Source organism: Gasterosteus aculeatus, chromosome 2 (assembly GCF_964276395.1).
Source record: "Gasterosteus aculeatus chromosome 2, fGasAcu3.hap1.1, whole genome shotgun sequence".
NCBI classification, from domain to species: domain Eukaryota; kingdom Metazoa; phylum Chordata; class Actinopteri; order Perciformes; family Gasterosteidae; genus Gasterosteus; species Gasterosteus aculeatus.
In genome coordinates this window covers 6068505-6090088 of record NC_135689.1, presented here as the reverse complement: position 1 = coordinate 6090088, position 21584 = coordinate 6068505, and the positions used below count along the sequence as shown (strand labels likewise).

General features: G+C 40.8%; 4 protein-coding genes across 7 annotated transcripts; 2 read left to right on the top strand and 2 right to left on the bottom strand.

Annotated features, from left to right (window-relative positions):
- Window positions 1–418: 418 nt before the first annotated feature.
- Window positions 419–4604, bottom strand: LOC120829859 (tumor protein D54). The gene is made up of 9 exons (XM_040194385.2): window positions 4495–4604; window positions 3960–4075; window positions 3720–3868; window positions 3427–3474; window positions 2958–3059; window positions 2159–2185; window positions 1147–1182; window positions 957–1005; window positions 419–879 (listed from the first exon to the last, which is right to left on the bottom strand). The coding sequence occupies exons 1-9, from the start codon at window positions 4505–4507 to the stop codon at window positions 808–810; spliced, it is 612 nt and encodes a 203-aa protein (XP_040050319.2). The 5' UTR covers window positions 4508–4604; the 3' UTR covers window positions 419–807.
- Window positions 4605–5458: 854 nt separating this feature from the next.
- On the bottom strand, window positions 5459–9670 carry dnajc5aa (DnaJ (Hsp40) homolog, subfamily C, member 5aa). 4 transcript variants are annotated; one of them, XM_040193449.2, is made up of 5 exons: window positions 9460–9670; window positions 8700–8828; window positions 8388–8601; window positions 8117–8288; window positions 5459–8012 (listed from the first exon to the last, which is right to left on the bottom strand). In XM_040193449.2, the coding sequence occupies exons 2-5, from the start codon at window positions 8807–8809 to the stop codon at window positions 7906–7908; spliced, it is 603 nt and encodes a 200-aa protein (XP_040049383.1). In that variant the 5' UTR covers window positions 8810–8828; window positions 9460–9670; the 3' UTR covers window positions 5459–7905. The 4 variants fall into 4 exon arrangements, with proteins under 4 accessions (XP_040049383.1, XP_040049384.1, XP_077944591.1 ...); XM_040193450.2 differs by having other exon boundaries at window positions 9473–9670; XM_078088465.1 differs by having other exon boundaries at window positions 5459–8009; window positions 9473–9670.
- Window positions 9671–10478: 808 nt separating this feature from the next.
- On the top strand, window positions 10479–13735 carry LOC120829395 (glucose-induced degradation protein 8-B homolog). Its single transcript, XM_040193448.2, has 5 exons — window positions 10479–10758; window positions 11081–11208; window positions 11318–11514; window positions 11664–11861; window positions 12413–13735. The coding sequence occupies exons 2-5, from the start codon at window positions 11088–11090 to the stop codon at window positions 12584–12586; spliced, it is 690 nt and encodes a 229-aa protein (XP_040049382.1). The 5' UTR covers window positions 10479–10758; window positions 11081–11087; the 3' UTR covers window positions 12587–13735.
- Window positions 13736–14367: 632 nt separating this feature from the next.
- LOC120828772 (voltage-gated purine nucleotide uniporter SLC17A9) lies at window positions 14368–19703 on the top strand. The gene is made up of 13 exons (XM_040192342.2): window positions 14368–14805; window positions 15572–15769; window positions 15859–15998; window positions 16553–16652; window positions 16737–16861; window positions 16970–17069; window positions 17172–17268; window positions 17352–17439; window positions 17540–17574; window positions 17929–18044; window positions 18351–18406; window positions 18490–18519; window positions 18666–19703. The coding sequence occupies exons 1-13, from the start codon at window positions 14681–14683 to the stop codon at window positions 18806–18808; spliced, it is 1353 nt and encodes a 450-aa protein (XP_040048276.1). The 5' UTR covers window positions 14368–14680; the 3' UTR covers window positions 18809–19703.
- Window positions 19704–21584: the final 1881 nt, after the last annotated feature.

Genomic DNA, 21584 nt, shown 5'->3' with positions numbered 1-21584 from the left:
CCCCCAATCTGGTTTACTTGAAAGTGATCGCAGTTTTTTTTTCATTATTTTAAAAACCTTATAGGGAGCAGTCACAAAATGTTATTTCAATTAAACGTCCACATGTTGTTAGGGCGGTGGATCAATAACATTTATCTTCCTCCAAAGTGGGTCATGACAGAAAAAGTTTGAGACCTACTGGCGTAGCGTAATAACACCTTCCATGGCACTAAATGTCGTAAGTACTCTGAATTTATGGATCAGTACTCCCTTATTACAATTAAAGTGGATGCAATTGAACGGACGCATACACCTTATCCTAAAAAACACATTTGAAACATTTGAAGCCTCTAACGCCACCCAAAGGTTCGATAGAGAATAAAACCATCACCAAGTAAATTAAATAAATTTAACATGACGAAAAACAACAATAGACCAATCACCATTCAATTGACTTTAATTGAAAAATCTGAAATTACAAAAATACTTGTTTATGATATTTTGTTTAGTAAATGTCACAATTAATGTCAATGAATGCCTATTACAACTACGGGATGGGTTTACTAGACACTGCATATCAAAGTAAATAACTTGTACATACATTTATCCAACAAGCAGAAAGATATTCACATTCAAAGACTATTTTGACATGTCATTTTACAATGATTTCGCATTGTAATTGTCATACATTCTATTCGTCATATTGTATTAATAAAATAAATAACAATTGAGAAATTAACACAGTAAAAGGAGCAAAAGAAGATCAATTCTATTTTCTAGTTTTATGAAAAAACAAACATCATTAGTGATATGTAGTAAGGGTTCATCTCATGTGCGGGAGGATCTTCTTTCAAATCCAGAGGTGTCTCCGTTATTTGTGAGACCGCCACCCACTTTGTCCTGTGGGATCCAAGTAGGAAAGTGATCAATGCTCAATAATATACACAGAAATAACTGTGCTGTTTTGATATACTCACCTTCACATTTCCAACCATTTCCTCAAAAGACTTGAATGTAGAAGAATGTCTACAGAGCAACGTATAGACAAATTACACAGGACATATTTGAACATTTTTTCTACAATTCATGACAGATCTTCAAACATTTGTGTTTGAGCAAACAAATGTATCATTATGCGGTAAATGAAGAGTAGCAGTGATGTTTTACCTCATAGACGGAACACTCATGGTGTGGCTCAGGGTGCTTTGTGTCATTGGGGAGGCAGAAGAGAGGACGTTTTAACATTGTAAGTGACAAATAAAGCTTATATATATATATATATATATATACACACATATATACATACACACATATATATATATATACCGATTTACATATATATACATATACACATCTATATATATATATATATATATACATATACATACATACATATATATACACATATATATATATATATACACATACACATATATATATATATACACATATATATACACACATATATATATATATACACACACATACACATATACATATATATACACATATACATATATATATACACATATACATATATATATACACACACATATATATACACATATACATATATATATACACATATACATATATATATATACACATATACATATATACATATATATATATACACATATACATATACACATATACATATATACATATATATATATACACATATACATATATACATATATATATATACACATATACACATATACATATATATATATACACATATACATATATATATACACATATACATATATACATATATATACACATATACATATATACATATACACATATACACATATATATATATACATATATATATGTATATATATATACACATATATATATGTATATATATATACACATATACATATATATATATATACACATATACATATATATATATATACACACATATACATATATACACACATATACATATATACACACATATACATACACGCACACACACACACATATATATTTATGTGTTATGTTTACCAGGGACAATGGGCAGTCAAAATTTCAGTTTCCACATCAATATATATATATTCTTTTTACGATCCCAATACTTTTTTCAGTAAGATTCAAAAGGAGTTTTACTTGAAACAGACTAATTTCACACTGCTGTAATAATACATACAGACACACTCAGGCTTACCGTGGTGGGCTCGGAAGAGGCAGAGCTCTGTTGAGATAAAGACAAACACACAGATGACGTCACATCAGCTTCTTTTTTAACATGTATGACATCCACAGACGGTTGATGATGATGTCCAGATGTAATAATGTGATTGGATTAAAATTGCCCACTGGCTTAACAAAAGCACTCTGATTCAATGGGATTTTGGACCCCATTTGTACACATACAAACATACCTAATGAACCTCAAATGCTGTTGTGCTGTCCTTTACAAAGCATCCTAACATGGGTACAATTTTGAAAGACTATATTTTTTTAAATGTATGCTACTTACATACTTTTTACATTAAGAAATATTTGGGGAATCTTTGCCATCGATTTGAAAATGTTTTGTGACTTAGCTATTTTTCCCTTTTTGCTAATCCGAAATATATTCAACTAATATTTGTAGAACTATTTAAAATGAATGAAAATTACTAAATAGCATTTAAAACGTGGAAACACAGGTGCACTAAAAGTTTTCTGATTTAGGATTTTTTGAAAACAAAAACCTGGGTTTTACATAATACTCTTAATGTATTTTTTTAAATGTATTTGTTTGCTATATTGATTCCTACTCATCACTCTACCTTTCTGAATTACCTATTCTTACCTACCACCTCATTTGTAGCTTTTTCACTATATACATTTTAATCATGTTCTTTTTCTCTGTGTTCTTACTTTCAAATTGTTTAGGACTCATATCTTTTTTACCAAATCCTATTGGAAAATTGGGTAAACTACTTAGAAGAGGGAAGCTGGGCCAACCCGGGGGGTACCTCATGTCTGCCAGTCTCCTGGTGATGTTCATGCCGATATTGGACAGTGCAGATGATGTCACCTGGCCTGCATGAGTGAGACTGTCCCGGGTCCTTGTATATCTACAGATTGAGAGGAGTAGCAGCAGTCAGGAATAACGGAGAGCAGTCACAACGCCAACACACGTGTGACACAGAAAGCATAAACGGGATAAACGGTCAACAGGTTCCTATACGTCAGTGCATGTGGCTCACGCTTTTTCAAACACTTTAGGCCAGTCCTGCCATTACCTGTTAACACAACTGCTCGTTGCACTAAGCCCGGCTGTAAGGCTATTAACGGGGCACCAATCCTATTCAAGCTGGAAAATCCCATCACTCGTTTCTTAGAAGAGAATCCTCTTTAGCGTGTGAGCGCAGTGCCAAACATCCCTTGTGCCATGAAATGTTTCCGAATTATAATAATGCAAACATGAGGACCAACACTCACATGTTGGAGTGGCTGATGTCCTCCAAAGTAGCAGAGGCCGAGAGGTATCTGAAACAAGTTGACAGATGATTAGCCGGACTCAAGACAAAACACACAACGGTCAGTTGTGTGGTTTCCACGGTTACGTAACCACGTCAAAGTAAGACAATGCGTGGTAAATGGTCGGCCAGATTCTCTTAAGCCTGCTTAGACTGCATGTAGTGCATGTATGTAGTGGCGTTTTGGGCCATCTGAAAGCCCTCGCCTTACGATAAAAGAATCAGCGTAGACATGCAATGTTTAGGTCGACTCACGGGGCAGAGGTCTGGACATCTTGCCAGCCCTTGGACAGGTTCTGTTTGATGTTACTGAGAGGGCTCGTACCCAGCTGCCTCCTGATGTCTGCTGCATATTTTTCTCTGACCAAAAGCACCTGCCTCAAGGTCTGAATTTCATCATCAACCTGGAAAAACACAAAAAAATGCTAAATAAGTAGAAACAATATGTGAGCAGAAACTGTTAAATACATTTAACGCCAGTGAATGAATGATAACCTTTGCAAGTTCAATCTGTAGATTGCATATATCCTCCTCTGTGAGGGCCGAGTCTGAGCATCCATTTTCTGTTATCCTTGAGGAGAAGCTTGTGGATGTTGAAGCCCCACCAAAGCCTTACAAAGCAGATGGTAAAATTAATCTAGATAATTTAGACAGTCACCAATACATAGGATACCCTTATGAGAAGTAAAATATTAGATGGTCTAAAAAACATTGGATTGATAGATAAAGCATATTATTGGTTCGCACTTTTTAATATTGTATAATAAACTTTAAAACGACGTAAATTACACCAGTCACATAACAATCAAAGCACCCGGAGCTGTCCAAAGTGCTGAACTCTACTCCGTCTGCCCGGATAACTGAGGCTAACGGGAGCTAACTGCTAACATTACTTGTTGCACACGGAGCTAACGTTAACGTTAGCCAACGTCGAAAGCAGCACAAACACACAGAGCGCAAATTAGCCACCGACTAAAGACTAACCGAGGTATTTGTTACGATTACGGTTAGAGCGATGAAGTAGTCTTACCTGGTCGGTTCATCGCTGCCTCACTTTCAGCCTCGGGAGTGTTTTCACTCGTTTAGCTAGCAGCAGCCTCCTGTGACGTCACCATCCAATCAGCTCAACTCAAGAGTCTCAGCCGAGATCACAGAGGACGTCATTATCTTCCAAACGCGGGATGACGGCGCAATGTACACATTACGAATCAGGCATTCCATGACTTCAAAGTACATATACTTAGAATACCAAAGGTAACAGCACTGTTTGTAGTAGTGATTATGCAGAATGGCCCATTTGAGAATGGTATAAAGGGTGTTGTGTCAGCAGCTGATGGAGCATGAGAAGTCAATTCACACCACCATAATTATAGGATATTATACAGAGACGGAATTGGCTATTGTCAGTTACAATAATAAAAAAATAATAATCATGGTGTAATATAAGAGTCTTTGAGTACTTTGAAAAGCACTATAAATAAAATGTATTAAGATGCACAGTTGAAATTTAATCTGGAACACAATTTATATTGCATATGACCATATTTCATATTACCACATTTTAGTTAATAGTTTCTAAGATGAAGATAAGTATCTAAATCATTCATCTTGTAATTTAGACTTGCCTCCATCTGCTGGCAAGAAATACCACTACACTTCAATGAGTGCCAAGTCTCCTCTTGATGGAATTTAAAATAAAGCTGCTCTTTTTGTTGTGTGCTTTTGGTCATGTTACCCGGAGATGACCAACCAACAGCAGCAAATGACAAAGACGTGTTGATTTAGTTTACTTGATACATTCTGCGAAGTATAGTTTAAATATGTATTGATCAAAAAGATAAATAAATAAAATTGTACGACACAAACCCTCTCGCTCACTCACTGTTCTTGCATGACAGAAGAAAAGCTAACCAGTCCAAATTGTTGCATTTTTGTGCTGAGAATTGAAAGTGTAAGATTCAAACTATTTAAAAAAAACTGAAGGTAACTAGTGAAAATTTTCAGGAACATTTATTCAACGACAGCAAATCAGATCAATGACCACTTGTTTTCTTCCAGACACACAGTTACCATGCTACAACATAAACGTTAAGGTTTATACTTTATATGGGCGAAGTGATCGTACAAACGCTCTTAACCATTAAACCATTCCTTGCTAAATTGAACGGTTACATTACAACACCATACCAGTTAAAATGATAGCCATCATCAAGTATGAAATAAATAAAATTCCAAAAATGCATCATATAACCATTTCACTATACATACTATTTATTTTTGAGGAGTGATTTCCTGATCATTGATCCATTATAGTTACTTTTTTTTTTTCCAAACACACAGTGCATTCAACTTAGAACATTGACAGTAGCATCTTTCAGTAGCTCTATGAAAAAGCCATGACAGGAACATCTATGTTTCATCAAGGGTTACAGGAAACATCATACGAGGGCCACAGAGGTCAACATCCATACCGTTAATAGCAGAGGGTGGGCAACGGGAGCTCACCTAATGTAAACCATTGAAACACAGTATTAGCATTTATGCAACGGACAATGTGGCGAAGACGTTCATGGCCATTTGCAAAACTGTGACAATGTATGCAAATTCAGTAGTATGAAAAATCTAGAGTGGTTTTTGCGTGGAGCTGCCTGTGGCACAGAGCTCACAGATGATATGCTGGACGAGCTTCTTACTCTACATGGATTAAAAAAAAGTCAACAATGATAAACGATTACAGTATATAGGACAATATGTCATCAGACTTCAGTTCAAAACACGAGGACTAACAACATGATGTAAATCATATTCTTCACTACCTAAAACGTTCCCCTTGTCGATGTTCTGTGGTCAGCTTTATTACCCAGCTAAGAAGAGTGCAACATGTTTTTGTTTTTCCACAACACATTAACTACTTCACATATTCAAGACAGCTCCGTTGAAAACATGTCACCCGCTGAACAAGCTGCTGATATAGACCCGTTATTTCATCATATCGACGGCTCTCATCAAGATCAATAAACAACCAGAAATAACAGGAATATATAAATTAAATTAATATCTTTGAGTGTCAATTAGTTGTGACGTCCCTGAATTAAATAAGGTTTGTCGTGGTTATGAAGAAAGGAAAAAGGAGCAGTAAGTCATCATATGTCAGAGTAACCTTGATGTTTACCTTTAACTATGGACAAATGTAAGATAACATTTCCGCCACTGAAGATAAGTAAATCATTCAACTATCAATTAACCTATTTTTTTTTGAGACTCCTTAAAAAGCAGAATTTTCTCATTTCTGAATCCAATGTCAATTGTTTTGCATCTATCAGATGTAACTGCTGATTTGACAAAAAAAGAAACAAATATAAAAAAGGACACAAAAATTCTTGTTAGGTTTAAGTGACAATAGATCAACACACTACAACTAATCCACCCGGGCTCAAAAACTGACATAGATCGATGCAATAGGCAACATTTTGTAACCAACATTAAAATTACCTTGACAATAACGGTCATGACGACCTGTTCCGTGCTGCAGGAAAGTGGTCTCCATCCTGCAAAGGGAAGCTGAAATAAAGCTGAGGCAGAGGAACGGAAAGCCAGTGCTAATTAATAACAAGAATGTTACGCCAGCAGGCATTTATGAAACAAATGTCTGCAAGTAAAGCTCTGTGCCTTAACAACCTCGTGAGTGACTAAACTCTCATGGGAGCCACCACAGACAAACAAACCAAAGCCAGAGACGTGCTGCAGGTCCGACCACAGCCGGCATTCATCTGAAGTAGCACTGATCGCGAATCGGATGAGCAAATTGCACTGAAAATGACAACTCTGATCTCGAGGGTTTAAATGATGACATCGATCACCTCAGCACACAAGCGCATCTCTTTGAGCTCCTCCCTGAGCAGTGGATCTCTCCTTCTGCATTAAATAACACGCAAACCTCGCCCCCCTCCCCCGCCTCCTTCGCCAGAACTGTGCTCATTTGAATATATTCCACATACGTATGCACCTATAAGTCTTGCAAAGTAAAAATGTTGCAGAAGACTAAAGAAAATCTGGAGACCGAGGTTTATAAACAGTGCATGCTACACCATGATGCAAAGTGCGGGGGGGGAGGTGGGGTAGGCGACCTGTGCGGTTAAAGGCCGAGAAATACAAAAGAAGAGATAAAAACGAGACATAGGGGGTTTCTCTTTTCGTCTTGTACCGGGGGGTGGGGGGGGGATACGTTGTGGACCAATCGGGGGAAAGGGGTTGGAAGGAATGCGACGTCATAAGTTCCTTTCATGGGCCATGCTTACTAGTCCCCTCTCCTCCGCACGGCGCACCCTCTCTGAAGTGGAAAGATGGATTGCCCCCTTCTTACATCTCACGGAGGCGGAGCGGGGAAGCAGGCAGGACCGCAGGCCAGGATTGACGGGGGGGTTGGGTGGGGGCGCGGGGTTTAGTTGAAGCCGGTGTCGGTGTGATAGGAGTGGTGCCCGTCCGATGTTAACTGGGTTGTCTCTGTCGCTGATGGTTGCAGCATGATGGGGTCACCCCCAGCCTCTGCTTGAAAAAAAAAAAAAAAAAAAAAGTCATTCTTTGAGCCTCCTCCACTCTTCTTGTTGCAAACCCGACCTCTCAAGGAGTTCAAACGGGCGATTGGGTCTCACCTCTCTCGTCGGACTGCAGCTGAGCCTCCAGGTCCTCGGGGGACACGTAGAACTCCTGCTCCTGGCCCTCCCGAGGTCGTGGTTTACATTTGCCACAGCAGCAGTTACAGCAGCAACACAGGCAGCAGCAGAAGTAGCAGCCGGTGGCCAGACCGCAGAATACGAACAGAGCCTGAAGGAAAGGAAGGCATGGGAGTGACGAGTCAACGTAGCGTCAGGAAATAGAAATGTTTAGCCAGAAAGAAAAAAAATAGTGCTAACTCTGTCTTACCTTTGCCCACCAGCTTGAAAGGACAAAGTAAGTGTTGACATTCTCCTCTCCAAACTGCTCGGCCACATACAGTCCAAGAGAACCATATTTGTCATAAATATTACGCTTTGTGGGGTCATTCAGAATAGCGTGAGCGCTGTTTATCTCCTTGAACTTATCGGCGGCCTCTGGGTTGTCTGGATTCTTGTCCGGGTGGAACTTCAACGCCAGTTTCCTGCGCAGGAAGTTGGTTGAGGCAAACATAAAATAAGAATCGCAGAACCGGTTCTCGGTTGGTAATTAAGCAAGGTAGGCCGCAGAGGGATGCCTCACCTGTAAGATCTCTTAATATCATCCGGCGTGGCCACCTTCTCCACTCCCAGCACGAGGTAGAGAGACTCACCGGCGGTGGACAGAGAGCGCTGCCTCTGATGCTCTGCCATGATGCCTCACGTCCACAGGCTGTGCACACAAGCAGAGAACATTGATTGGGCTGCAGGTCACAGGACTGCTTTATTACGATAACCTGTTTAGCGTGACGTGCATCTGGTAAAATATCAGCCCTAAAACCACAGCGGGGCCCTGTGCGACTGCAGCTCGTCCAACGCTGTCAGTGTGACTGATCTCCAACGAAGGCAACATGCAAGATGCATTATATTTTCACGTACTGATTACTGGTTTTTCAGAGTAATTGGTGCTTTTATATAAATAAAAAAAATAGGAGAACATCATCCCTGACAATTTGGCTGCTTCCAAATGGGTGTCAGCTGATACAGACCCTGGTCTATTATTTGAAGCTCCGCACAGCGTACTTTTCTACCTCTGACAAGTGTATATGTCAAATCCCCCTTTCGCCTCTAGATTTCAATTGTCTGTAAAAAAAAAAAAAAAGGATTAAGACTGAGAATAGGATGCTGGGAGCATAATCTCTGCAAGCATCATCGCCAGCACCGCCACAGTACATAGCGCGCAGCATCCATGTTGGTTCGCCTCCTGGCCTTTTACTTGATGCGAGCCAGGGATGGATCAGTCAGCAGTAATTTTCAAGGGCACGCGGCAGTGTCTCGCGGGCAAACAAATGATCGAAACGTACCTCTGTGGCTCACCTTTCCGTCGGCTGTGATGCGCTGCGGCACAAACGATCCCAGCAGGTTATATCTAGTCAGACGGCGTAGCGTGACTATGGCTGCATCTCGCACGTACCCAAACTCTCACTGGCTCCCACACTACACAATCATGGACAGCTGCAGCAGTACGCTGGCTCCGCCCACCCCGTGGCGACCCGACCCGCGCATGCGCAATGGACCAGGATGAGGATGCTGGATACAGAGGCGTGCAAGTACCGCAATGGCTATTTTAATTGTGCTTAACGATCATCGTGACACTAGGACCACGTTAACTTTATTAGTATCTTGAACTAAAGTAAAAAAAAAAACATATTTAAGAAGTCACATTAACCATTAAAGCAACAATGAAACAATACTAGAACTGGATACTTGTAAGGGGAGTCAGACAAGCATCATTCAATGTAGGCAATGTAAAGTGCAAATAATGACAATTCGTGCAGGCAGTTAAAATATGAAATAACTTTTCAGTCGGCACAAGCAGATAAAAGCGCAACAAATGAGGACGGACAATGGGAGCTGGGCCCATAACCCAATTCGCCCAGTTGGTTGATCCAGCTTTGCATGTTCAACTAAATTCAGATCTGGTGACTTTAAATCCAGATAATATTTATCATCAAACTATGGAGTCAAGTTCATTGATCGTTTTTAGGGTATTTGGTTTGTCTATGGGGCTGTATAAGATCAAGACCAAATCAAGACGCATTAGTAAACATACATTTTAAATGTTTCTCTATTCAGTTTCCAACTGCATAGGTCTCCCATTTCACATTTCTCCATTATGTCTAAGCGTTGTAGCCTTCTTGTATTTTAACAGTTTATCTGTTGTGTTTTGACATACATACAGTGTGGTGAAAGGAGATAGTTTTCATTAGTAAAGGTCGTGCACGAGAAAAAGGTTGTTTTCGAAATCGTATTACAGCATAAGTACAAGGGTAGCATGAAATAATATATCAATAAAGTAAAATATCTCCCTCTATGCATCGCCATACAGATCAGATTTGACCATCCGCTGCGCCGACTGTTCCTCGGCAACGGTGACGTCACCGTCTTCACCAATCGCAGAGCTCGCCGGGATGACGCTGCTATCGCGAGCTTATCACCTTAGCTCGGTTAGTTAGCTAGCCGCGAAAAACCTTGACCGTGTACGCTGCGTTTTTACACTTTTCTCTCCAAAAGCACCGAGAGGACATCGCGCATTTCTGTCGTGATTATTGTCCACTCCCGCGTGTACGAAACGGATAATCCTCGGACCTTTTGTTCGCACGGTGAGTTGGATGAACGCTCACAAGCTAACTAGCCGGGGCTTGTTGCCCAGAAGCAAACGGGTTTGTTTTGAAAAGCTCCGGAGAATCTCCACAATATTTTTTTTTCGTGACGCTATCAAGCGCTCAATCGCTTTAAAAAAAAAAGGGCACGCTTATTGTGTGTGTGGTTTTGTTATTACTCCAGCATCAATCACCGTATTATACCAGTGTTAAATCCTTCGTATGTGAACGTTACCGCTCGTGCAGGTACAAACTGTGACCAAGCTGTGTCAGTCTTGGTCACGTGTCGCTGTGTTTGAAATACGATTTTTCGTCCCTCCAGGACCCCAATGATGAGTTATGCTGAAAAGCCAGAAGACATCACAAAAGAAGAGTGGATGGACAAACTGAACAATGTGCACATACAGAGGGCGGACATGAATCGCCTCATCATGAATTACCTGGTGACAGGTGAGGCTCGTGGCCGCACTACTGTGACTGGGATTTGCAACTAATACGATATAATCATTAATGTCTCTGTCGTCGCGTCTCGTGTCTTATCTGTTTCTCGTGTTCCAAGAGGGTTTCAAAGAAGCTGCAGAGAAGTTTCGGATGGAGTCTGGGATCGAGCCGAGCGTGGACCTGGACTCCTTGGATGAAAGGATAAAGATCAGGGAGATGATCCTGAAGGGACAGATACAGGAAGCCATTGCACTCATCAACAGCCTACACCCAGAGCTGCTTGACACCAATCGATACTTGTATTTTCATCTGCAGGTACTTTCACACTGAATCTGAAATAAAAATATATTACTTGTAATAATAGTAATATTTTCTAGTTAAAAAGGATAATAATGCAATTTTTAGATAAAGCACGAACTTCAACATTCACTGCTTTGTACTTGTTTTTGGTCTCTCTTTTGCAGCAGCAACATTTGATTGAGCTAATCAGGCTAAGGGAGACTGAGTCAGCGCTGGAGTTCGCCCAGACACAGCTGGCGGAGCAGGGGGAGGAGAGCCGCGAGTGTCTGACGGAGATGGAGCGAACGCTAGCCCTCCTGGCCTTCGACAACCCAGAAGAGTCGCCCTTTGGGGACCTGCTCAACATGATGCAGCGGCAAAAGGTGGGCCGTTTTTTTTTAATTTGTTTTGCTTTCCGACTGAATTGTTATTTAGTTACTATTGCACCTCATTATTTGAATGGCTGCAAGAAATAGAGAGTTGCTTTCATTGAAATCCAACGTCGGACCAAGCAGAGGGGGAAAGTGAATGTTGTTGTCTTGATCTTTGAATATTACCCAACGTAATGCCGCTCGTTTGTCTCTGAGGTCACATTCCCTTTACTCCGGCTCTGCTTTGTTTTCACATTAGATGTTCAACTAGTAAATAAAAAGTTGTTAGGAGCCCATTTGGGTGACTGGATGGAGAAGAAGAGTCTTGTACAGCAACATAAAGGGGGACTTTAACGTGTCTTGACGTATCTTATAAGCTTAATGACCAGCCAAATACACAGAGTAGGATACAACTACAACTACTACTACCACTGTTCTGCATATGGGTTTACCAATTAATAATAAATACAGATGAATAGTTGTTTAACATTTGAAGTGATTCTACCAGAGTTCTTAATTGTAGTTCTATTCGCTGTGACTGAACTGCATATCTGGATGAACAGGTGTGGAGTGAGGTGAACCAAGCCGTGCTGGACTATGAAAACAGGGAGTCAACGCCCAAACTGGCTAAACTCCTGAAGTTACTGCTGTGGGCACAGAATGAGCTGGACCAGAAGAAGGTGAAATATCCCAAAATGACTGACCTCAGCTCGGGCACCATCGAGGACCCCAAGTGAACATAGCAGAGGAGAACAACCGTAATTTATGATCAGTCAGTGACTGTGTGACAACCAGGTAACGTATATGTATAAACAAATGCTACATTGTTTTTGTTTTTCACATGTCATCCATCCGAGATACAACTTTAACTCTTTGTGCAAACTGTAAATTGCTGTATTGCAAGTTGGAAGAAATTATATAAATACCGTTCCAGAATTTTTAGATCTTTGAGAAGACAAAATTAAAATTGCCGTTTTTATATTTTGCCTTTCTAAAGCTTAAGCCGGTAGTATTATTTATTGTAGGAGAGGGAGAGAGAGAATTGAGGACACAATTTAAGAGTATTTGTAAATTGAAAGATATGCAAATAAATGTATTCTAGTTTAAATCAATTAATATCAATTAAAATATTGTATGATTTGTCGTACCATAACAATGTTCCTATAGGATGATCCACTTTGCAAAGTAATATTGTGTGTGTGTGGAGAGGGTGATACGCAAGTTAAATCTCAAAACTGGCTTCCATATTACGTTTTTAGCACCCTCGGCCTATTTTGAGCCTCAGTATGCGTCACTATTCCTCATGAAAGGGTTTTATATTACAACGGGGTTGAGATTAAAAGAATATTCTACCATTCTGAATGACTGAGGTGGGATTTCTGTTTCTTGAGAGAAAGGGCTGCTCCGATCAAGAGATGCTAACGAGTGACTGTGCCAATAACGACTCTGTTATTTAAACTTTATTCACACTGGAACAGATTTCTTTTTTCAATGGCTGTGTTTTGTTTTTTAATATTTATATATCAATGATTAAATGCATTGACGTTTTGAATAAGTCCCAGAACGTGTAATTTATTTTGCCACTTTTAAAGCCGTTCATATTTTTCACTTCTACTGCATGTAAATGTATTTATTATTTTTCAATGGGGAAATGCTCTTGCGCTAGTTTTTGTTTTGTTTATTAACTTTTATATATATATATATATATATATATATATAGATTGCTGCTAGTTGTTAGTCCTTAATTTAACTTAAAGTTATTTTGTCTATAGATGTTGGCTTTGACAAATACTAAGACCCAGTGAGCCCACATCCCTTTTTATTATTCAACATTTTTAAGATCAGATTTGCAATTATTAAAATAAACAAAACTTTTGTGAACCATACAACAGCCATGTTTCCATTTTTTTGAGTTGGGAAAATCTGTTTTTATATATACTGTATCTCCATTTGATTATACTTACTATTGGAATTCCACTACATTTTTAAGGAAAAACGTTTTTACTCTACAACATTTACCTTTAGTCATTGGTTTATTCAGATACGAATTATAGTACAAAATAGAAATCGACTAAGACATTGTGAAGTATTCTATAATAAGCTACACAGTGTATTACATTACAGGTCATTTAGCAGACGCTAAATCCAAAGCGACTTACATTACACCCATGGCTTTTTTCAAATTTTTGCCTGGGGAGCAATTAAGGGTTAGGTGTCTTGCTCAGGGACACATCAACATGGAACATGGGGCACATCAACATGGAACATGGGGCAGCCTGGACTCGAACCACCAACCTTGTGCTTCCCAGCACACCTTCTCTAACCTCTGCGCCACGACGACCCCCCCCATTTACAAATATTACAAATAAACCTCTACCTTTACCGTCAGTTATGCCTGCACAGTAATGCAACAATAATTATAACCAATTATATATTCAACCAATTATATATTCAATTCATAAAATACCATTCTGATATGGGTCACTGCATAAGTGCTTTTGCTGCTTTAAATATATACAAATATATTTTAATGTAAAACATACTTTTTATTTTTTTATTTTAGAAGGATTTTGAATGCAAGGCTTAAACGTGTAACAAAGCATTTGCACTGTAACATTGCTACTTAAATAAAAGATCTGAAAACTTCAGAAGCTTCAAACAAACAACTCTTCTGTCCTACAGTAGATAGAGTAATTTCCGGCAAATCATGACGGTTCACAAGATTTTCGTTTTGTTCAAACAAGTTTTACCAGATGGTCCTGTATGCCTGAGGTAGAGCTGGCTCGCAGTGTGGTGGAGTTGTGCTGTTTCATACCGACTCCAGCGTGCGGATGGCTGACAGGCACGCATCAGGAGACGGCAGAAATGGCTTTAATGGTTCTCCACCGGATCTTAAAGTTGAAATAGCTAATGGTTCGACCAAAGGGGAGAAAGAGGACAAGAACCTGTGGCCAAGGTGAGAAATTGCACAATATTTAGAGCAGACTAAAGATCGTTTTAAGCTTCAAAACAAATTCTGTGTGAAGAGTATGCCGTAACATTACAGAGGTAGTAAATGTTTGACTGAAACAGCTTTTCTAATATGAACTTTGCTCAGGCATTTAGGGTAACTTCAAAGACTGTTTTTGCTTCGCTGGAACAAGATACTCTTTTTAGCCCAGCTAGTAATGCTTTATGTTAAAAGGTGTTTTGGTGTGGACCGACTTGAAGGTTTGACAAAGATAAACAACTGTTGAATGAATTGCCATAATGTGCAAAGATTCGTGGTCCCCAAAGGTTGAATCCCTCTGACTTTGACCCCCAAACTTTTCCTCAACCACCACCAGCATGTTGACATTTTAGGTTTCTATTGAAATGCCACATTTGGTACAGATATTCCTGGTCCCCAGAGGATGAACCCCAATAAGGTATCCTTTAACTTTTGGTCTAACCTCGACCCATCAGATGCTTCGTAACACCGAACCATTTGACTTCATCCGTAACATCTTGCAAAAGGGCAGACACGTCTTTACTGCTGTTGTTTCTGCTGCCAACACATTCCTGTCACTCAATGACATTCCTGCGGGCCTCAGCTGAACGCTCCCACGTTAGAGCTAGCATGCAAAACTAAACCTGCTCGTTCGTAACCCGCTCCCCAAGTGTGTTTCCCCCTTTTTGTTGTTCCTGTTAATGGTTTCTGCTTCAACCAACTGCAGGTGTAACCTGTTTCCCTTGGTTTGCAGAGCGCTGGCTCGAGCATGGACCCTGATGCTGTTCGTAGGCACGTGCCTCCTCTACTGCGCCAGGATGGCCATGCCGATCTGCGCAGTGTCAATGGCAACGTCTTTCCACTGGAGTAAAATCGACGCCGGGCTGGTTCTGGGTGGATTCTTCTGGGGTTACTGTTTCACACAGATCCTGGGCGGATATGCTAGTGACAAGTAAACAAACAAGCTATTAACACAGTGTTGACAGACTTTAAGCAAAAAGCTAATAACCTTTAACTCCACGGTGTTTGTTGATCTTCTAGGCTTGGAGGAGAGCGCGTCCTGCTCATCTCTGCAGTCTCGTGGGCTTTGATCACAGCTGTTACTCCTCTTCTGGCCCACTTAGGTTCTCACACCCTTGCACTCATGACTATGGCCAGATTCCTCATGGGACTACTGCAGGGTGAGAGTTGCCGTGTTGGAACAAGCACGTAATGACGTGATTAACATTTTGAGTGAGAAAAGTGTTCAGTTTCTTGCCCGGAATTAGATGAGAGGATCTATACCCCTCGGCATAGGTCTGTGCACTAGCCGACGGTTAGCGCCTTTGTTTTTCATGTTGAATATTTCATTTAGAAACAACATTTTGGTAATTTACAAAGCTAGTCATTGCAGCTTTCCCTCAGAAGCAATGACATCAGGTGGACCAGAGAAAACACCTTGCGCTCTAGAGCCTGTGGTGAGGAAATATTCCCCAGGATATATCAAATTTGCATTCAGGCAGATGGGTTGGGTGGAATATTTATGTGGGTCATCACAGCTGACAGCGTCGCTCATGTGCTTTTCTCACATTTATTATGGGCAGGTGGTTGCATTAAAACAGCTGTTTGATTCTTGAAGTGAGCACATTTGCTAAACAGTCACTCCCCCCAACAAGAGTCCCAGCGCTGCAAACAAATGTCCACTATAGTGAATATGTTATTGAGGAAGCTAAGAGTGTCTTATAATGTCTCTTAGGTGTTTTTTTCCCGTCTTTGGCCAGCCTCTGCTCACAACGTGTGTTGGAAGGTGAGAGGGGTTTTTTAATGAGCGCCATGAACAGCGGGAGCAATCTTGGGTATGTTGTACACACACACACACACACACACACACCGTCACTACCTACTGTATCTATGATGACACATTTTTGTGGCCCTTTCAGGATATTGCTAGCGGGGGGGATGGGGTCCCTGCTGCTGGACCGGTACGGCTGGGAAAGTATGTTCTACATAATTGGCTTCCTTGCTGGACTCTGGGCCTTCGTTGCTTGGCTGTGTTTAATAAAAGGTACAGTTACTACAGCGGGAGGGGGAGGTGTTTGACTGAATAACAAAGGGCCCATAGGTTGTAACTTACATACAAAAGCAAAATATAACGTGTATATGTGTGGTTCAGGTACGGAAGTTACCCCCAAGCGGATGGAAAGAAGCAGCGACACACAATGGAGTTTGTCAACAACGGGCTGGCTGAGTCTTTTGAAGGAGTCGCCAGTCTGGTACGACCGCGTCCTCTGATCCTTCGCTCTTTACCAACTACATAAATGCCCGAGTCAGTCAGGGTGACCACATTTCTGCATCTGTCTCTGTCATCCTCTAAGGGCCATGGTGTTCACTCACATGTGCATGAGCAGCACTTTCACAACATTAATGTTGTGGCTGCCAACATACTTCGAAGAATCATATCCTGAAGCCATGGTATTTCACACTGTAGAGTAGATTGCTCCAGCTCCCCTCTTCTGGCCTGCGTGGTTTGAATGCTTACCTGTCCGTTCTTGCAGGGATCTGTTTATAATGTAATTCCATGGCTTGTCGCAATTCCATCAGCACTTGCCGGAGGATACGTGTCAGGTTTTCTCATCAACCAAGGTGCTTAACTGTGTTTATTAAGTTATTGCCTTGTGTGTTTTGAGGTCAGCTACAGTGCCTTTCAGTAAAAAGATGTTAACACCTTGTTTTTTCCCCTTAGGGTATAGTGTAGTATTGGTCAGGAAGATAATGCAAGTAAGTGTGGAAATACTTCATCAGTTCAATGATCCTAGTTGTGTTCTCACGTGATTTGAAACCGCTGTCTGTGAAGTTTTGTGCTGACTAGCTTGTTCTGTGTGCATGCTACAAACATGTAATTAAACAAGATTCTCCAGCGCAAAATATTTACAAGTTTAGTGATTCACTCTTATATTTTGAACTACAAGCTATACATATATTAATGTTCATAATTAGGTGCATCAGGCGCTCAGACCTCTTTTAATCTATTGTTATTATGAACAATTATGAATCTTTCTGCAATTTTACATTTATTTCTAGAACATAAATGATGTCTTTAAATGTCTCACCTGCACCTCTCACCCTCCGCAGGCAGTTTCCATGGGCCTATCGAGTGTGTTCATCGTGCTCCTGTCCGGAGGCGTCCCATTTACCTCTGCTCTCATTTTCATTTGTGCTGCAATTGGTCTATCAACATTCAGCAGCAGGTGAGTTATGAAATGTTTGTATTCGTGCATTTTACTCTAGCGAAAGATGTGTTGGTGAAATTAACATAAGAAACTATTTAAAGGGTTGTTCTATATTCCTGTTTCCCTGAAAAGATCAAAAGTAAAAAAAAGTGTTAGTCTGTTTGTCAACACTTTCATCCTCCCTCTCTCCCTGAACTCTACTTTATTTTAAATGGAACTTCTACGGACAACCTAGTTGATATAAAGAGATATTGGATTTTTATGATAACACTGTAAATAAAGAATATCACTGCAGTAAGCATAATAAGTTTCAATGTGTTTCAGCGGTGTGTCTGTCAACGTGCAAGATCTCTGCCCATCGTGTGCTGGTGCCATCTATGGTATTTTAAACCGTCCACATTGGAGATCCATAAAACTAATCTAATCATTGTTTTGCTTGATCAATTTTCCTCTTCCGCAACAGGTTTCATGAATATGCTGGGTGCTTTCATGGGTAGGACATCAATATTCTGACATAATAATGTAACAGGGATTTGAAAAATGTAATTTCCATTGTTGCTACGAGCTCTGATCTCAAAAATATAGATATTTATATTTCTTATTTCTGTCTTCATTGATTCCCTCGACGTGGCGGCACAGGACTAGTGTTGGTTTCGGTGTCCGGCTACCTGGTGGAGGTCACGTCGTCGTGGGCCACAGTGTTCTCCCTCCTCACTTTGGTGAACGCCACGGGCCTCGGGATCTTCCTCATCTTTGGAGAAGCTCGGCGCGTCGACCTGTAAGGTTACACACAGACGTTGCGAGTTCTGCATCTCATTTGGGAGACTGGACATTAAACCTAAATGAGAGTTCATTTTGAGCCTCGTTCTGCTCAAACTGCCTGTGAACAAAACTAAATATTTTGTAGTGAAATAATAGTTTTTTTGATGGTTTAAAATAATTTGTTATCAAATGTTTACTGAACATTAAAGTAATAATCTTCTCCTGTTGGAAATGAAGGAACTTGAGTATCGTATAGAAGTACGTTTCACTCGAGTATATTTACATCAAAAAGGAAAGCTGATGGTGACCAATCAATGAACATGTTAAGAGATGAATTAAGTCCCAATCATAGTCAGATGTTATCTAACATTTACAACATACAAGTTGATTTTACTTGAAGGACATTCAACTTTTTTGGCCACTATTAAAACTACTGTACTTTCTGTAACTGATCACATTTTTGTGTGGAAATTTCCTGGTTGCTTTAGTTTATTTTATTTAAGTTATGCATTGGTCAATGCTCAAGTCCACTAAAACAATTAGAAGGAATGACTATGGTCACAACAACGGCGTGTGTCCTGTCGTATGTTTAAAGCTTCAAACGTCAATTAAAATATATTTTTTTAAAAGTAAATTTATTTAACTGGAGAGTATTTTGCTGTGCTATTGTGTTTTTTGTACTTTTGAACAAGTTTTAGTGTTTGTGATGGATGAAATGTGTATTTTCCAGTCGAAAGCCATGAATGTCCATTCGTCTTGCTTCTGTTCAGCACAACTTATCAACAAAAAGATGGCAATATTTATTTCAATGTCATAGTCATTGTTTAAGAACCAACATTTATTTTGACAACCATTTGTTTTTCTAAGTACATGAAAGAGTTATTATGAATAAAGATGCACCACATACAGTATTTATTCAGACTTGTATTCTTTCACTTTATGTTGGTCTTATTACTAAAATGTCTTTAATTAATTTTCCCTCCATCAGTCTACACCCACATGCCTTAAATGACACGGTCAAAGCATGTTTGGGGTTTTCTTGGGTTTGACAAGCTCTGCACACCTTCATCTATTCTCTGCCATCTTTCCGTGCTGACCCTTTGGAGCCATGTCATCGGGTTTCCCATAGTCCTTCGTTTTGTTTTCTACCCGTCTGACGCCTCCCCGGATGGCTCAGTTTGCCCGAGCAGCTACCTGCATGAGTGCATTTTGTTCCAAACTTTTGTGTTTGTTTGTGTGCTGAATCCCAATCCAGTCTCTGAGCTCGGCCGTTCCTTTGACCCCATGCATGGTTTCTGCTTTGAAGTGATTGTTGGCTGGGAACCCTTAAGTATTATGACATCTGACTTCAATTCCCAAAATGTCATGAGCAAGATTATTTAACAGCGCCCTCTGCTGAACAAGGTTTAATTCAACCTTCCCCATTCTACCATACTAAACCTGCAATCACTCTTTGACTTCCCATTTTACCACATAACGAGTTCAGAGCCCGGAGGGGGAAAGAGTTTCCTCAGCTGTATGTCCGGTTTCAGCACCCTGGTCAGCGCATCTCACATCCGGGTTCAGTTGGTCTGCAGTAATGGAGAAAATGACCACGGCCTGCAGCAGATCCGTTACATTAACCCGGCCAGGCAGACGGTTCTGGAGTGTGTGTGTGTGTGTGTGGGTGGGGGGGGGGGGGGGGGGGGAGTATTCCAGCGTTAGATAGCGAAAATAGGCTACGTCATGACGTCATTGCTGCAGCCTATGAGGACCAGGGCATGCAAACCAGGACGCGGAGGCTCGATGTAACGAAATGTCTAATATAGGCTATTAAAAACAGAGAAAAGAAAGGCACGTTCGGCGTCTCAATCCGAAGGTGTGATCGGACTGAAGCACGTCTTCATCCCCTCTAAGCCCGAGCGGACATCGTCGGCGGGCTACTCCGCCCGCCTCGACCGGAGGACGGCATTGTTTGGCCCTCATCCCCTCCGTCTCCTCCGTCTCCATCTCTTTGAATCCTGCAACACGGGGACAGGCGGAGACCTGAAGACATCCCATGCACGCGCTGCGGGATGAGAGCACGCCGCCGGAACGGGCCGGAGAGATTGAGCAGGTCGTTATGGCGTTAAAATGTGGAGGAGCCTTTTTTTCTGTGAGTGCGGACATGAAGGAGACGCGGAGCATCGTTGGATGGAGACGCAGCGGTGTGAAATGTGTCTATTTCAATATAGATCACATTTGAGGACATTTTAGATACTCCATACTGCGTCGATGTCATGTATGTGTGTGTGTGTGTGTGTGTGTGTGTGTGTGTGTGCGTGCATGCGTGCGTGTGGGCGTGCGTGGGCGTGTGAATGTCTATGTGAATGCGTGTGTTTCATCCTTTAATGCTCTTAAAGCTCGAACTTTCCTCGACAAGGGACAGGATTGCCACTCCTCGTGTTCACGGCGGACCTTGATTTATTAGCAATACAATTAAGGCACGCGGTGAATGCCAAGAGAGGAATCCCACTATCCACTAACTGCATGAGGATGAAGATGAAGATGAAGGTGAAGGGATTTAAAACATCTGCAGCGAGCGAGAGAGGGAGAAGGGGGGAGAGGGGGATGATAAAGATATAGAGGGAGAGAGGACGAGAGAGAGACAAGGAGAAATGGACAGAGAGGGAGATAGAGGGGAACAAAGGCCGCCTGTTTTCTGACCAACGATGACCAACATTTAACGGAAGTACATTGTTTTTGTAGCAGATTTCTTAACTTTAAGTCTTCCATGAAGAGATCAGTCTGCCAGATTGTGTTTTTTAATAATGACAA

Excerpts from the sequence above, each read along its gene's own strand:
- LOC120829395 (XM_040193448.2), top strand. The coding sequence starts at position 11,088 with ATGATGAGTTATGCTGAAAAGCCAGAAGACATCACAAAAGAAGAGTGG. Across the intron at positions 11,209-11,317 it reads CATGAATTACCTGGTGACAG|AGGGTTTCAAAGAAGCTGCA; the intron begins GTGAGGCTCGTG and ends TCGTGTTCCAAG. Across the intron at positions 11,515-11,663 it reads ACTTGTATTTTCATCTGCAG|CAGCAACATTTGATTGAGCT; the intron begins GTACTTTCACAC and ends TCTCTTTTGCAG.
- LOC120828772 (XM_040192342.2), top strand. The coding sequence starts at position 14,681 with ATGGCTGACAGGCACGCATCAGGAGACGGCAGAAATGGCTTTAATGGT. Across the intron at positions 14,806-15,571 it reads GACAAGAACCTGTGGCCAAG|AGCGCTGGCTCGAGCATGGA; the intron begins GTGAGAAATTGC and ends CTTGGTTTGCAG. Across the intron at positions 18,407-18,489 it reads GTGTGCTGGTGCCATCTATG|GTTTCATGAATATGCTGGGT; the intron begins GTATTTTAAACC and ends CTTCCGCAACAG.
- LOC120829859 (XM_040194385.2), bottom strand. Across the intron at positions 2,186-2,957 it reads AGGAGACTGGCAGACATGAG|AGCTCTGCCTCTTCCGAGCC; the intron begins GTACCCCCCGGG and ends TTATCTCAACAG. Across the intron at positions 880-956 it reads AAATGGTTGGAAATGTGAAG|GACAAAGTGGGTGGCGGTCT; the intron begins GTGAGTATATCA and ends TGGATCCCACAG.
- dnajc5aa (XM_040193449.2), bottom strand. The coding sequence starts at position 8,809 with ATGGCAGAGCATCAGAGGCAGCGCTCTCTGTCCACCGCCGGTGAGTCT. Across the intron at positions 8,289-8,387 it reads TTTCAAGCTGGTGGGCAAAG|GCTCTGTTCGTATTCTGCGG; the intron begins GTAAGACAGAGT and ends CCTTTCCTTCAG. Across the intron at positions 8,013-8,116 it reads GCTGCAGTCCGACGAGAGAG|CAGAGGCTGGGGGTGACCCC; the intron begins GTGAGACCCAAT and ends TTTTTTTTCAAG.